The 17,086-nt window shown below is 41.0% G+C and overlaps 1 protein-coding gene across 9 annotated transcripts in view; it reads left to right on the forward strand.

The window, feature by feature from the left end:
- The window catches only part of SULF2 (sulfatase 2), a 238,531-nt gene that overhangs the window by 180,170 nt on the left and 41,275 nt on the right, over positions 1–17,086 (forward strand). For 8 of the 9 annotated variants that reach the window (XM_048819455.2, XM_048819458.2, XM_048819460.2 and 5 more), the window contains 6 exons: positions 201–370; positions 5,006–5,156; positions 8,191–8,366; positions 14,499–14,627; positions 15,570–15,626; positions 16,627–16,756. In XM_048819455.2, the coding sequence (XP_048675412.2) occupies positions 201–370; positions 5,006–5,156; positions 8,191–8,366; positions 14,499–14,627; positions 15,570–15,626; positions 16,627–16,756 (813 nt within the window). Of the gene's footprint in view, positions 1–200; positions 371–5,005; positions 5,157–8,190; positions 8,367–14,498; positions 14,628–15,569; positions 15,631–16,626; positions 16,757–17,086 lie in introns of those variants that run through there. The other variant, XM_075118782.1, reaches the window with a different exon arrangement.

Genomic DNA, 17,086 nt, shown 5'->3' on the forward strand with positions numbered 1-17,086 from the left:
ACCATTGGATAGAGAGGAAGGAATGATCTGTTTTTTTTTATTTATTGTTCATAATTTTAACAACTTAAACTTAGTCTCTCATTACTCTTCCTTTCCAGACTAAATAAGCTGGTTTCCCCTGTCTCTAGTGATACCCAAGACTATCTAGGACTCTAATTGGCTGTTGGAATATTTTATTCAACTTTTTTCTTCTCTTCCAGGATTATCTGACGGACCTGATCACCAATGACAGTATCAGCTTCTTCAGAATCTCAAAGAAGATGTATCCCCATAGGCCAGTATTGATGGTTCTCAGCCACGCTGCTCCTCATGGTCCTGAAGATTCAGCTCCTCAGTATTCACAACTCTTTCCCAACGCTTCACAACACATGTAAGGAAAAATAAAATCCCTGTATTTCCAGGCACAAGAAAAAAGAACTGGGTACATCTGCTGGAAAAACATACTTTGGAGTCCTTAGACTCTTGGCATGCGTTTATCACAGTTAGTAAGAACAGAAGAGTTGGGAATTTTTATATGCATATTCAGAATACTGTAAGCACCTTCAGAGTAGAGACCATATCAGTGGGCCTGAACCAAAGCTCCTTGAAGTCAGTTGAAAGATTCACATTGATGTCATTGAGCTTTGTGTCAAATTCTGTGGCCCTGATTCTCTAAAGTCCTTTTACACTGCTCTGGCCGTGTGTATCTACACAGCCTGTGACAGTGAGCATCCCATCCTGGGTCGAGAGACTCAGGTTTGCAGGGCTTGCACTAGCAGTCTAAAAATAGCTCTGTAAACCATGCTTTGGAGTTGCAGCTGGGGCTGGAGCTTAGGTTCTGAAACTTAGGGAAGGGGGTGGGCTTCAGAGCACTATCATCAACCCCGCAAGCTCAAGTCAGTTGACCCAGGCTGGGAGGCTCGCTGCTGTGGCTGTGTAGACGTACCCCAAGTGGGTGTAAGTTTGACTTCAGTGAGACTACTTGGGAGGTACGGTGCTATTCAATGTGTTTTAAGGTGAATCAGAACATGTCCCTTAAATTGTAAGCTCTTCAGGGCTTCAGACTTTACCTCTCTGTGTACATGTGCAGTCCCTAGCATTTTGTGGGTGTTACCATAATACAAATAATAAGTAATGTTTATTATTATCCCCGTTTAACATTCATACTGTCAGCATCTCAGTTTCCCCGTATGACTTGCCAAAGTCACACAGGAAGTTTTCAGCAAAGCTGACAAATAATTTAGGTCTCTTGATCTCTAGCCTTGTGCTGTAAACAAAATTCAGCTTTCTTCCTGTGTGGTCAGATAACATAGTGATTTTAGATTAAAACTAGTTTGGCCCACTTAGCTTTTAGGGGCAGAGTAGTTCATTTCAGCTTTGTGGAGGAGGCAAGGATTGACTCTGTAAGCTGATCATCAAACAGCAGTGGAGGACACCTACCTCCTTGCAGGATTGGGCTTTGGAACAGACTCTGTGAGAGACAGTGTTTTCTTTGTTTTAGTTTCTGGTTATTAAAAAGCTAAGAATTGTATATTTCGTTCTGCCGCACTGTGCCACTAAAGAGAATCTCTCTCTTGGGCCTGAAGCAACACAGTATTTCATGTTTAAGTTGTTTGCAATCCCATGCTCAATGTTTTTCCTTTGAAATGAAAATTACATAAGCTCAAAATGAATAGTGTCTGCTATTGCTCGTACACAGAGTTGACCTCAACCTTATTAGGAATGCTTATGGAAGACACTCTTATCTCAAAGATATAATCATTTTCCACACAATCCTCTACAGCAATTTAATTATGATGATGCAAAAGAGAAAGGGGTGAAGGGATTTGGGGAAGGAAGGGGATGAAATGCATCTCTGTATGGTTTTTTCTCTTTCACACTGTTTACTTTTTCCCCCCACCCCAGTCTAGTTTATTTTGCTGACTGGAAGATCTTTTTTATGGAAATTGCTGCAGGATTTTATATCAGCAGTGAATTTCATTATTACTATTATTAATAATAATAATCTATTAATTTATAGACAATAGTACTTTGCAAGAAATTTATTAGTTCATAAAAGATTACATTATCTCAATAAATTAAGCATTTTTTTCTTGTTTTAGATGTGCATATTAAGTAGCCTGCATTATGTGTATTTATGCAGAGAAACTGTCTTCGGTTATTTTAAACACTTTTTATAGCACAATATGAAACTTAAGCTGTTAATAAAAAGGAACACCAAGCAAAGTGTTGCTTTCAGAAATGCATCAGTATCTCAACAGAGCCAATCTGCTATTAATGCATTTACATTTATTAGATTTTTAGATATTTATAGAATATCTGTGTATTGTATTGAGTATGTATGGCCTGATTTCCAAATTAAAGTTACATACATTTGCTTGTCTAATTGGAGTGCACAGTCCGCACAGCTGCACATGAAAATCAGGTAACTGCACATACAAATTAGTCATCTTGTTTCACATTCCCTCCCTCTGACCTCCCAAGCTACCTGGGAGTTCGCAATCCCTGGGTATTGTAGTGTCATCATAGCTGTTCCTGTGCCATCCCTGGGGCACGGTCAGTGAAAAGGTGAGATATGGCTGGAGCACTACTGTGCAGCTTGAACCAGCCTCAAAGCCGCTTTAAGTTGCACTGGGGATTGAACTCAGTCCTTCTCTAGTCCCAGAATCAGGAGCAACATATGCCCCCAGCTTCCTCCTGCAGCTGTGTCAGCTGAAGCACTAGAACAGCTGAGGATCTGGCTCTTAGTGTGCAGTTGCAGTCTTATTTTAATTGAAAATCTGTCCCATAATTTCCCCCCGCCCCATCCTCCCAGCAAATCACTGAACTACATTAATAGTTTCCCTTTTCTTCTCCTAGACTGATAGTTAAACAGGATGGAACAGCTGGGCAATTTCATATTGGCCTCTAATTTTATTTCTGTAAAGAGTACATGTTTTATCATGACTGTTTTCCAAGGTCAAATACAATCAGGATTTGTAGAGCAATCAAGGTAGCTTTCCCCCCATCCCTGACCCCCCTCCTTTAGAATGGAATGTGAAGGGGTTATTTTGTCCAGCTTCCAAGGATGTTATATCTTGTGTATTTGGCTAGGAGAGAAATAAATCTGTTAAGTGTAAGAGGGTTACATTTGTAGTAATCAAAGAAAATCATGGGCTTCAGGTGGATTAAACAGCAGGAGATTTCAAATCAGCCAGGAGATCACAAAGCAAGCCGAAAAGGAGTTTGCCATTCTAGGCATTACATAGCAACAGTTTCCATAACTGTCAGCATATTCATAGGAGCAATGTCATTATTTCAGCCACAACAACATTCTGAAATTCAAGAGACTATTAGCAATGCACAGAGCATAAACAGAGCAGCCTCTCTTCCCCAAACAGAGAAGCTCGCTTCCCTGTCTAAGTGCATTTTTCAAATAGGCTCCCACATAAAACTTTCCATTGAAAAAATTGTGGAAGTCCAGTTATTATTTTTATGTTTATTTCAAACGTGAATTAAACTTTTAGGAGCATTTAGCACCAATGACATTCAAAGATACGCTGGGTACATTTCAAGGAGGAAAGTTTTCAATTTATGTTACTATTATTTATCCTAATGATTTAAGTTACCCTGCTGCTCTGTTGTGTGCACAAGGCTAGTAGTGGCTTTTGTCAAGACGTAGCTGGAGATTGAATATTGGGATTTAGAAAGTAACTTGAGCAAAGTCTGCAGCTCTTTGCTGTCACAAGGCCACCATCTTGGGTTTTACAGGAAACTTGTGACGTGTTAAACATTAGCACTGATCTAATATTTTGAACAGAAAGAAAAATCTGAAGAAATCTTTCATTTGGGTGAAAAAAATCTCTATTTGTGAAACTATGCATGGTTTGTACCAAGCCAGTGTACCAGCTAATGCTTAAAAACAATAAAAAAGGGCCCTTAGTCTTAAATGGTGATAAGATAGATAAATAAAACAATAGCTTCTCTTGAAAATGTAAGACAAAGACATATGTAAAGCGTACCAACCATATTATAATATAGAAAAGCAAGTCCATTGTGGGCTTTAGCTCCAGTTAGCATGGAGCAATGTAGTTATGAACAAAAAAGCAAGCTCCATAACTCCCAAACAAAATGAAATAAAGGACCATCAATGATGTCCCTGCTCATTGTTAACACTGATACTTTAATGGAACTACAAGATCATTAGGAATTAAAGGGGCACTGATGCTCTCGCAAGGTCATCAAATCCAGCTCTTGACTTCTTTGTCAGGGTCCTAAATTCTCTTTCCATAATGTGCATTCATCAGAGTGTAATGTGAAGGTTTCTAATGCTCTCAGAAGAGTTAAGGCTAGAAAGTACCCAAGTCCCATTTCCCCCCACCTCTGCTTTTTTTTTTTTTTGGGCAGGTCTTTAAAATGCAGCTTTGTATCCATTTCTGCTTGCCATGAGCTCACATGCAATTTAATACCACCAGGTAGGGTACCTGTGCTCTCCTGGGTATGTGAGTGCTGCAATATTAACGTGGCCGGTCATGCTGAATTCAACACAATTGTTAAATAATCTAGTGGAATCTTTTCAGCAAGCTGGACATTTATTATTAAGAGCCTGATCACGCTGTAAGAGCCTGTGTTAGTATGAGCAAAATGAAAGTGGAGCAGTTACAATCAGTGGAAACTCAAGGGCATATGTTCTTGGTTCAAATAATGCTTCCCAATTATGGTGGTAGACTTCTAAGGCTAATCTGGTGGCATTGAAATGTATCCCTACTAGTCTGGAGGGTACCGTTAAACTAACACGGCTGCTACTCTGAAACCTGTTAAAAACAATGTATATTTACTCTTTCAAATAAGATTTTACTTCCAACAGAGTTATTTCCATGCTCCCACCTTTCATATAAAGCATAAATGAAATTACAAATGTAATTTTTCCTACATACCACAGAAAGTTAGTCTTGCAGTGGTGGTCAAATAAAGTTTATTGGCATGCACTAGTTTATTATTTTTTCATAATAATGTGGTGGTCTCCGTTTCCCTTATTGCTCCTTAGCACTCCCAGTTATAACTACGCTCCCAACCCAGACAAGCACTGGATAATGAGGTATACGGGTCCCATGAAACCTATTCACATGGAGTTCACGAACATGCTACAGAGAAAGCGCCTACAGACACTCATGTCTGTGGATGACTCCATGGAGACGGTAAGATTGGTGGTCCTTTTTTCAAGCCAAACAGGTACTTGTTTCTTGAGTTAAACTCCAAAATGTTTGCGCATTTAAAAAAAAATAGTATATTCCTACTCTGCATATAAGCTAAGCACTGCCAAGCTAAACATGGCTTCTTTTTACCACTACCTCCGAACTGACAGCTCTCCCAGATTCTCTGGGTTTGTGGCATTGTTGTTCCAAGTGAAAAAGGAACATAATGTAAATTCCAAAAGCTAGCAGAATGTTTCCAGATACCTACTGTTGTCCAGTTAAAGAAAGAAAAATGAAACATGGGGGAAAAAAATTGTAAAGCATGAATTTGATTTGAATTAAAAAGCGTCAACTCTCACCATGTACTAGTTGGAAATTAATAATCCGAACTGCAGGCATAGTGCACTTCTGCGTTACTGCCTCTTTGTCCAAAAAGTTCCAGTGAAATTAATGGGGTTACATCGGTTGGGAACCTGAGTAACTAGAGTATCTCAAAAGGACTTAGGTGCCCAGCTGCCACTTTAGGTGCATAAACCCAGAATCAGGCCCCACTGAGATTCAGAAAGACCCCTCTCAGCTGGCAGCAAACCTCAGATGTGGGGCTTCTTCAATCGCTCATGTTGAATTGTTTCATTGTGAATAAATCATGAACAAGTCACTGGGCCAGAGAGAGTAGGCAAGCCTGAGACTGACTCTGCAGCCTTATGGTTAGAGCACTCACTTGGGAGGTGGGAGACACCCAGAATCTAGCCCCCCTCCTTCAATGACTTTTTAAATTGTTTATCCAAAGTGGAACAGTTTTTACTTCCAAGACTGAAGGAGCCCCACATCAGAATATCCTGCAGCTCAATGGGTAGGGCACTCAAATGAGAGGTGGTACAGCCCTGTTCAAATCCCTTCTTCCCCTCAGGCAGAGGGAGGCTGTGAGCTGGATCCCAGGTGAGTACCCTAACCACTGGGCTGAAAGTTATGGGGGAGCTCGTCTTCCTCCTCTCCCCTCCACCCCCCATTTAGGTACTGAAGGCTCTGAGAGGGGTGTGGCTTATGCATTCCTCCCTCCCCCTCTTGGCATCTTTCGTTGACTAGCTTAGGTGGGGAGCTGCCTAGCATGCTGGCTTTTGTGAATCCCATTCTGAGGTGCCTGTTTCTCCGCATTCATTGTACAGGGAACCTAAGTGCTTAACTCAGGCTTTGTGATTTTTTTAAGTGCCTAAAAGTTAGGCATGGTGACACAGCATTTCCACAGCCAAGTTCCTTTGTGAGTCTAGCCCACAGTGGCACATTGATTACACATATTTTAAAAAACACAGGCAGACTTTCTAGATTGCCTGCATTGTGTAACAATAAGATTCCAGAAACCTCACAGTGCAAGCTGTGTGTCAGTGGGCCTTGAAAAGGAACCCATGGATCAGCTGGCTGCTACTGTGGGAAAAGGATAGGTTTATTTCAAAGTGCAGAAAGGCTAATCTTGAAGCAACTGCTTCATGTCACCTGGAAATCTTATCCACAAAAGATAACAATAAGGGGAGTCCAATAAGGCAAGGATGAGACTTATCTGTTAGTAATGTATTCTAATTACTAATACTTAATTGGGCATAATAACCCAGGAAAATATGCTCGCTCCTGGTTGCTAACAAATATGCTTTGGTGGGTCAGACACCAGTTTTAGAGAAGCCATGTCACAGAGTCACCTGCTAGCACCAATGCATTCAGGGTGTGCTAGTTAGCAAGGTGGTTTCACTCCTGATGATTTTACTGGGTGTACATTTCACTCCAGACTGAAACTTAATCTTTTGTAGTTTTAACCACAGTTTTTAATGAAATTGTACGTACCTAACATCCCTTAAAATGTCTGTTCGTATTTTGAGCGCATGGCAGATACCAGTGGCTCTAAGAGGTCACTGTGGCTTATTTAAACAGATTGCAGTCCAAATGTTTATATGAATTTGTCATTATGTGAGTCTATACCATTTCCTCATGGAACATCAGACACATTGATTCAGGCTACATCTCAAAAAGGGAGTCACATTTTATCTTTAACATTTTGTCCATATTATCACATACTATACTGGTCTGACTTCATTTACTCTGGGTTCACACTGATGAAACTACCTTGACTCCAGTGCAATTTTTCCTGATACACACAAGTTTGAGAACAGAATCCGGCCCATATTTTCTAATAACAGATCTCACGTGCGGGACAGGGAGTGATATTACCATACAGAAAATCTGCTGTAGAACCACATTGCTAAATCCGCATGAGATGATAGAAACTGACTAAACCTTGAAGATGAAACATCAGGTGATAACCGGTCATTAGTGCTGTGCATTGATACACTTCCGTATTCACTTAAAGAGGCCCATTTAACCCCCCTAAGAACAATAGGATTCAGAGTTAAGGTTGAAACACTTACTTTACCAGATAGCAAGAGTGAATGGCAGTATCTGCTGTTTAGTTGGGAGAGTTTGCAAACATTCTATGTAAATGGGACTCATTTGAATGGTCGAGTGGCATTTAACCAAGTATTAAATAGGTGTGAAATTCTAAATGGTGTCATTTTGTTAAGAGAGGTTGCCAAATACAAATTTAAAGAAGATAAAGGGCTAGAATTTCAAAAGAACTCAGTATGCAACAGCTCCCAATTAGGCACCTAAATAAGTGGCCAGAGTTTGAAATTTCCAATGGAAAATGTCGGGTGCAAAGTACTTTTGAAAATCTGTCAACTCAAATTAGATCCCTATATAGGAGCTGAGCTTTTTGAAAGTCTGTCCTGAAATGTGTAGTCGCTATTTTCATTCAGTAAAGTATTATTCTATTGCATTTTAAGTATTTATAGATGGTTCTTTCAAAGAAAATGGCCTCTTCTTCTAATCAGGATAGTTGCTTAGTGAGGGTGCTTGGATGTCTATTGGGATTTCCTAGTTAAGAACATCCAACTCTGTTATACAGTATATATGTGTACACTTTTATGCACAGAATTATTTCAAATATTATTTATACTGTTATTTAGTGCAAAAATGTTCTTTTTTTTTTCAGATTTATAATACATTGGTTGAAACAGGTGAACTAGACAATACCTATATAATATATACAGCAGACCATGGCTATCATATTGGGCAGTTTGGACTGGTGAAAGGGAAGTCCATGCCTTATGAGTTTGATATCCGAGTTCCTTTTTATGTGCGAGGTCCGAATGTGGAGGCCGGCTCCTTGTAAGTCTTTGTTTTTCAGCTCCTGAATTGCTTTAGGTTTATTGGTCTGATAATCATGATTGATATGCACAGGAATGTGAGGTCAGTGGCCATGTACCAGGGGCTTAAAAACACATGCAATGAAGTACAACTGTGCAATCAGATTTAAAAATGTGCTGAATTTGAGACAAAGAAAGATAGAACCTTTGTTTTTTGTCAGCTCATTGGGCTTGATAGTTAGGGGAGTGTGTAGTTCACTTCCTTTGAGTACACCAATGCGAGCTTTGCATGGACATAAGAGATTGTGACATTAGGCACATCCCTGAGCATTGGGTAGCTCAGAAACTGCACTGCCCAAGGAGGCATTGTGACTCAAAGACTAGGTCTCCATTTCTGCAGGCATAGCTATGTCAGTCAGTCAGGTGTGATCCTGAAGGCGCAGTTGTGCCAACAAAAGCCCCAAGTATTGATGCAGCCATACCAGCGAAACTGTACACTTTTACTAGTATAACTTATAGTACTGTCTACTGGCAAAGCACTCCTAGTGTAGACCTGGCCTAAGAGAAATTCCTGCATCACAGTCCCTCTCCTGCTTCCTTCTTGCCCTGTGGGTGTAGTAATTTGCTGTTGTCTGTACCAACTGTGAATTGACATCCCCTGCACTCTCTCAGCTGCACTGGCCTGTGAGTGGGGAGATGGAAGGTTCTGCCCTTCCTCATCCACTCCCTGGTCACCTCCTACATGATTCAAGGACCGGTAGCCCATTCTAGTATATAACCGGGTTTTTACAAACTCTGGTCCCTTGCCCAGGTGAGTGGTCCAAGTCGCTGTGTAGCCCTTTGGCTGGCATCCAGTCCAAGTTCGGTGTGATATTGCATGGAAATGCCTAGTCATTTCTTCTGTTCATTTCAGTCAGTTTCTAGGCCATGATATTTGCCAGGTAGCCTTACTTTATATGTTCACTGCCACTGTAGATAGTTATCAGAGATTAATTAATTGATAGAATAGAATCACTATGCTCTCCTGTTGCAGCTTGTAAAGAAAAATGAACGTAATATTTTCCATATATGACCTCTACAGAAAGTTTTCCTTTGTTTATCCTTTGGGATTACACAGTTAAGCTGTTTGTCCGTGACACACGAGAATGCAGAACATGACTGTTAATTAAAAAGGTAGCTTTGATCAGCTAAGAAATTATGTAAATATACTTTCTAAGCAATTATTTTAATAGCAGATATTTTCACTGAAGTAATATTTTGGGACAGAGTGTCATAATTTTCTGCCTTTTATTTATATCAATGTGCATGTTTTAGCATAATTACCACATATAAAATCTTCCTCCCACAAGTTTTTTTCCCTTCTACTACAGAGGAAATGCTATAAGCAACTAATATTAAGAACGTAATAGAGTAGCAAATCTCTTTAAAAATATCTTAAAGGTTTTATTTAGTTTGCTGATTAATTCATAGTATGAGAAAAAAGGTAAGAAAGTTTTAAATATTCTAGGTGTCATGCCAAAATTCCTTGACATGGAATTATTACTTATTTCTGCAGTAGTTGTGCGTGGTCCCTGTCCCAAAGAGCTCCTAGTATAATTTAGAGATTATTTGAAAGCTAGTACTTCAATAGCAACACAGTGGCCTGATTTTCAGAGGTGCTGGGCAGACAACTCTGTGAAAGACATGGGTTTTAAGAAGAGATCTGGTGGAGTGATATGTCTGTGGAGCAGGGTCACAACCACAATTTGCATAAGGAAGGGGACCAGAGCTCTTCCCCACCACACCCTTTCCCCACTGCCCCCATGCCCAGTCTCTAGTGTTCCCCCTTTTGCTCCCAGGCCTAAGCTCTTGCACGTTGCTTCCACTCTCAGCCACATGCTCTTCTCTCCCCACCACCACTGCCCCGTACCCGGCTCTGAGCTCTCCTCCCTGTACAGAGCACTTACCCAAGGAGCTGTTCAGACTGAAGAGCACCATCCCCACCAGGGGCCAGGCTGTTCTGGGAGTCCCAGATCCCATTCGCCTTCTACATCTCTGCTCCCCCAGGAATCACCAAAAGCCCAAATCCAGTCTCCGCCCCCCTCCCCCTGCTGACTGGGCATTCTGGTGCCCCCGCTCCACTTCTCTCTGGGGATACTGGAAGGACTGCAAAGGTGGAGGGCATTTGGACCAGCTGCCCTTCCATCAGGGTGGGGTGGCTGGGTCAAATTTCCAGCTCCGGTCAGTAGCTAAGGTGGGGTTCTCCCTTCCCCCCTCCCAGTTGTTCCCCTGCTGTAATGAAGGAGGGGAGGATGAATGGGGAAATAGAAAGCTCTTCCAAGCTTTTGAGATGGTATGAAGGAAGAGGTGTGAGGCCATGAGTGTGGGGAGGAGACCAAAGGAGCAGTTAGGAAGCCAAGCCCTGTATCACTTAGAGCATTGACTGGAAAGTTGGCTGTGTTAAGATTGTGCAGCCTTTTTCCACATTAAACAGGGCAGGCCTCAGCACACTGCTGCTTACATACATTGGGATGTTAGCTGGCACCACTTCCTCTCTACTATTAAGCCCTTTCCTTACCATTCCAGGGGAGGACCCTTTATTGTGTTATACTGGGCTCCACAATAGATTTTCTAGGTAGTAGGGTTAGTATGTCTTGAAGCTGCCTTTGGCTCTGATAATTAGGTAGGAAGGGGGGAGGATATGTGGCTTGCCTCAGTCTTAATACTGCTATTTCCTTTTGAACTTCCTTTTAGTCTGGTGATACAGATGCATTTTAAATCACCAGTGAATGACACCTCACAGAACCTTCTTCCCATTGGATTTTCTGTTTGAATACCTTTTGATGATGGAAAATATTTTTATTAGGAACACAGGAATCAGACACTGAAAAGACTTAATAGAGCAGAGTTCATCCCCCTAAAAGAGAAAAATGAAGTCCCATGGAGAGAGGCTGTATTAGATAGGAAATTGATGCTGTCATTGAGCCTGTATTTCCATATATAGTAGAACTTTTTTAATCTACACTTTGCTAATGAATACATATTATTTTTTTACAACATAATTGCATTCTCTCCCCTCCCTTATCAGCAAAGTTTAATAGCAGTCACTGTAGCAAGGTGTCATTACTAAGCCTTCATTACTACCACCAAGTATCCTACACAATATTTACTAGAAATTAATATAAAATGACATGTATCAAGAAAATGAACAAATGCAACATCCTTACTCTTGTCATTGTCTTTTCTTTTGCTAACTCTCAAAATTCAGTAATTCTCAAGTGGTCTCTCATTCACTCGTGTGAATTAGCAAGGTTCTGCTGTCCTTTATTTTAAGCTAGAAATCTACTCCAAGCCTTGTAGCTGCCTTTATGGTACTATCCTTATTGTATTTTGTCTGCAAAGCATGGGGACAGTAATTCCTGGTCCTCAAAGCCACAAAAATAAATTTTCTGCATAAAAGCATTTTTGCTTTTTTTCCACTTTTTTGTAGTCTCTCCATTTATTTTTTTAAAGTGATGCCAAGTGTACATAAGAATAAGAAACGATGGGAAAGCAGCAAACAGTACATGCTTTCATGATATTGTAATTGTAACAAAAGTGGGTCTTAAATGTATTTAAAATAAAAGTTTATTTTCTGAGGTGTGGCACCATTCAGTTAGTGAGAAGCACTCTAGTGATGCCTACAGAACCAGGTTGAAAGTAAGAACCTAAGAATGGCTATACTGGATCTAGCCCAGTACACGGTCTTCCGACCGTGGTCAGTGCCAGCTGCTTCAGAGGAAATGATCAGAACAGCATGATTATCGAGTGATGCATCCCCTGTTGGCCACTCCCAGCTTCTGGAAGTTTGAGGCTTAGGACACCCAGAGCATGGGGCTGTGTCCCTGCCCATGTTAGCTAATAGCCATTGATGGACCTCTCCTCCATGAACTTACCTAATTCTTTTTTGAACCCGGTTATAGTTTTGACCTTCGCAACATCCTCTGGTAACGAGTTCCACAGGTTGACTGTGCAGTTTGTGAACTAGTAGTTCCTTTTGTTTGTTTTAAACCCGCTGCCTATTAATTTCACTGGGTGACCCCTGGTTCTTGTGTTATGTGAAGGGGTAAATAGCACATCCCAATTCACTTTCTCCACTCCAGTCATGATTTTTAGACCTTGATCACATCCCCCCTTAATAGTCTCTTTTCCAAGCTGAACACTCCCAGTCTTTTTAATCTCTCCTCACACGGAAGCTGTTCCATCCCCCTTGTCATTTTTGTTGCCCTTCTCTGGACCTTTTCCAATTCTAAGATACATTTTTTTGAAATGGGGCAACCAGAACTAAATGCAGTATTCAAGGTGTAGGCGTACCATGGATTTATATAACGGCATTATGATATTTTTTGTCTTATCTATCTGTTTTCTAATAGTTCCTAACTTTATTAGCTTTTTGGACTGCCACTGCACGTTGAGCAGGTGTTTTCAGAGAACTATCCACAGTTATTCAAAGATCTCTTTCTTGAGTGGTAACAGCTAATTTAGACCCCATCATCTTGTATGAACAATTGGGATTGTTTTCCAGTTGTTACCCAGGGTTTTCAGAACCCACAGCAGTGGTATCTTAACTGTTTCACTCCAAGGGATGTCAGGAATGGCTTAATGGGAACAAGTAAGCGTGCTCTTATCTAAAACTACAGTTTATTAGATTTAAGCACACACAGATGCGTGCAGTAGGTTTAGAACATCCCATATATTTATCTAAATTCTGGGACGGTATTGAGTAATTGACAGCAGGTCTGCAATGGCCAGTTGCTTACCCGCCGGGGAGAAAAGGTGTCGAAAAAAGTGTCTCTTAGGATAGCTTCAGAGGACTTCTCCAAAGCACACTATATTATCTAGTCCTTTTTATAACTAACTATTACAAAACACAAAAATCATAGTGACCCCTACTGGGTCATCACTTTTCCTACCTTTCAATAAACTATTTATCAACAAACATTCCTAACAATCTTAGTCATAATAAACTTTTATATCAAAGGCACCCAAATTCAAGGTTCTTGTCCACTTATCCTCTTTCAGTCTCAATTGTTGACTTTTTCTCTTCCCTCCTCCCAGTCTGTTGAGCGGAAACTGCAGCTGGTTTTGACCTTGCCTCCAGAAACCCTGCTTTTAAATTAACCATTAACTATGTGGTGTTCTATTTTATTAATTCATGGTGGCTGAGTGTACATAATATGATTGCAATTGGCTTAATCACATTCTGGGGTACATGCACCCCTCAAATCCAGGGTGAACACAATATGCTTTACTTTGCATTTATCAACATTGAATTTCATCTGCCGGTTTGTTGCCCAGTCTCCCAGTTTAGTGAGATCCCTTTGTAACTCTTTTCAATCTGCTTTTGGAGTGAGATGAAGGGGTACATTACTAAATAGTTTAACTGCCCTAGTGACACTGGATGCCTGGCTGTATCAGTACTTTGCGGAATGGAGAGGCTGGTATATAGGATGGCTCTGTTATTACATTTCACAGTTGGAGTTATTCTGCTGTATTTTCCTTTTGCCTCCATCTTATCTATCTTTTGTCTCTCCCTCCCTCTCACACACTCTTAATTATAATAACCAACCCTTTAGCTGTTCCTTTTGGGTAGTGAGACAGGATATTTCTTCTCTCCACTCTTTCTGTGTAACAAACAGTTTGGTGCCATAGGCCCAGATATTTGTTTTTGTGATATATGTTGAAATAGACAAAGTGTGTTCTATTTTCCAGGCTTTATTTTTAATAAAATCATCACCTTAGACAACTTACACATTAATTCTCTAAGACACCACAGGAGTTATGTGCTTTTTCACATTTCAGAATAGTGTTGAACCCTTCCTTTTACTCATTAACTTATTTTGCCTTATAAACCTTTTTTCATATTCAGTCTGAAATGCTTTTGCTTTAGAACTAAATCTTCACACTCTCTTGGGGTTATGCATCTGGGGGTAATTTAAATATTGTAATATTGTATATGTTAATCCGTTTCAATACCCCGACTTGATTGGATAATATTTCCCTTTGTTCTGTGCTGATGTCACAGATTAAGCTTTTTTTCAGATCCCAGATCCTCTGTGGAGGGGCTGGGGTTAAGATGGTAATTCACAGTTTCCACAAAGATTCTCTAAGCAGGGTCTTTATATATTTCTTTCAGGAATCCTCACATTGTATTGAACATTGATCTTGCTCCTACAATTCTAGATATTGCAGGCTTGGACATTCCACCTGACATGGATGGTAAATCCATTCTAAAACTTCTGGATTCTGACAGACCAGTTAATAGGTAAAGAAAAGAAGTTTGTGTCTCTGTGTGTCTGTGTTCAGCCATCTGCAGATAAATTTAAGAGGAAACCAAATGAATTACAGATATAGACTAGACACGTTTCACAGAAAAATCTACAGACCTGTTCAGCGCTATTTAACTGACTTCAATTTTTTAGTTGGCCAGATCAATCTATTAGCTATATAGTATTTGCCTTTCTGATAGCAAAATATAATGTGTGTGAGTGTGAACTGGCCTTTGGTCATGGGGATATTTCTGTTTTGCATGAGTTACAGATTTTAAATGTGTCTGTAGCATCATTTATAGCTATGTATTTTAAACAAAGCCTTTATTATTGTTTAAACTGTAAAAAGTAATCATACATTGATGCTTTATATAAAATCAGATTCTGTGTTGTTTATATCGTTATATTGGAAATACATAATTATTTTCTGAGACATACCCTCAACACCTCCACCTGAAAAAGCTGGGGGAGAAGATTCACATGGGTGCTTGTGACAGACAATAGTCTGAGGAAAAAGCAACTGGAGGAGGAGAGAGGGAGTGGGGAAATGTGCGCTTGTGGTGGAGGAGAGCATTTGGGTAAGGAAAGGGCTTTCGTCAGGGCAGGAGGTTGGTTTTGCAAGTAAGGCACTGACTGGGATCCAGAAAATCTAAATTTAATTACACACTTCCTTTGTGACCTTGGGCAAATCACTTAATCTGTCAGTGCCTCAGTGGTTTTTGTATAGAAACCGTGACAATAGTCTGTGGCTCCATTGTGGATTTTGTTCCCATGAGAACAAATCCGTCACACATTCCTTCGTGATTAGCACTGATGACACACATCTGTCTGTTTTGTACAGTTACACGTTCCTGCGGGAGAAGTGGGTTGTGTTTCTGGAGGAGCAATGGGGAGGAAGGGAGGAGAGGCTGGTTTTCATGAGAATTTTGTTTTTATAGGTTCCATTTTAAAAAAAAGATGAAGGTGTGGAGAGACTCATTCCTTGTGGAGAGAGGGTAAGGAAAGAGTTAATCACAGAGCCAAGTTGCTCTAAATAGGAGAATCCTGCATGGCTGGAGCCTCCTGTGAAAGCCCATAGCTATGATCACATCCCTGCAATGTTAGTGGCATTGCTGTCATACACCTAATGCCAATGAGGCTATGATAGGAGAGACTGTATGGTGGCTTTGTGCTAGCCCTGGTCCCTGCACACAGCCAGCATAAGTGTGCTGTGCATAGAGGGGTTTGGTGCCAGTTCTGGGGTGAAGAGGAATGAATCCTTGCCCTCCTCCCTCCCTGCAAGCCACAGAGTGGGAGCAGCTCCATGACTGATATCCCACACCCTGCATGCAAAGAGGGTGTAAGATGATTGATCTTCCTAGTTGCAGATCGACTAGCCCTGCCCCCACATCGGTCCTGCCCCCAACTTCTGTGTTCACGTACAAGGATGTACACCTAGCACTTGCAGAGTGTAGCTCCATGGTACCCAGGAGGGTATGGTCGCCTTGTATGGATTCCCTGCACCCACCTTGCAGTGAAACAGTACCTCTGCAGATCAGGCTTTTGTGGTCAGCTGGGTGTTTGAAAGGACTTCATCATTTTATTAACACTCCTAGCTAGAGAGAGGCATGAACCAAGCTTCTGCTCTGCGTTTGGGGTCTGGATTTTGAAACTCCTCCTTCCACAAAGTGTGGGGATGTTCTGATTTTAGGGTTCTTCCGTGCACCCAGCTCTGTTAACTCTTGTAGTTATGTATGCTCTTACTGGGTTAATCAAATCTCCCACTTGAGGAGGCAGCATGGTCTCACCTTCCCACATTTGCAGGATAGCTCTAGTAGCCTGGTGCATTTTCAAAGCAAATGGGAGAAATGGAGTGGATTCAGTTTCTTCTGGAGCATTAGATTTTGGCCACTGGGAGACGCAGGACACCGACAGGGATGGTCTGAGCCACTCCGGCAGACCCTGTGTAGTATTTCAAATGAGTCTTAATGGAATGCACTGTTTCTTCCCCTCCAGTAAATTACTGCATAAGAGAGAGAATGAGAAGGTGGATGCTCAGGAAGAAAACTTCCTGCCCAAATATCAGCGTGTGAAAGACCTCTGCCAGCGAGCCGAGTATCAGACCGCCTGTGAACAGCTTGGGCAGGTGAGGCATATTTAGCACACAGTGCAAGAAGTTAGATCAAGAGCTAAGTTTAACACCACTTGCAAACTGTGATAACGTCCTTCACCTCATTCTCAATGCCGGCTTATAAATCAAGTGACTCATTTTTGTGGCCTTTGCTCAGAACTGTATTACAGCATTTATGAGATTGACTGGCAGTCAGGAAATTGCTTATTCAGGTGCCTATGTATCGATTCCCAGCTACTGTAAAAGAACGGCCTTGATTATTTTAACGTTCTGTTCCCCAAACGGAATGAAGTTCAAGATACATTAGTGTTGAGAATTCACATTGAGCACCACAGGAAAAATTAT

Source organism: Caretta caretta, chromosome 13 (assembly GCF_965140235.1).
Source record: "Caretta caretta isolate rCarCar2 chromosome 13, rCarCar1.hap1, whole genome shotgun sequence".
Lineage (NCBI taxonomy): Eukaryota > Metazoa > Chordata > Testudines > Cheloniidae > Caretta > Caretta caretta.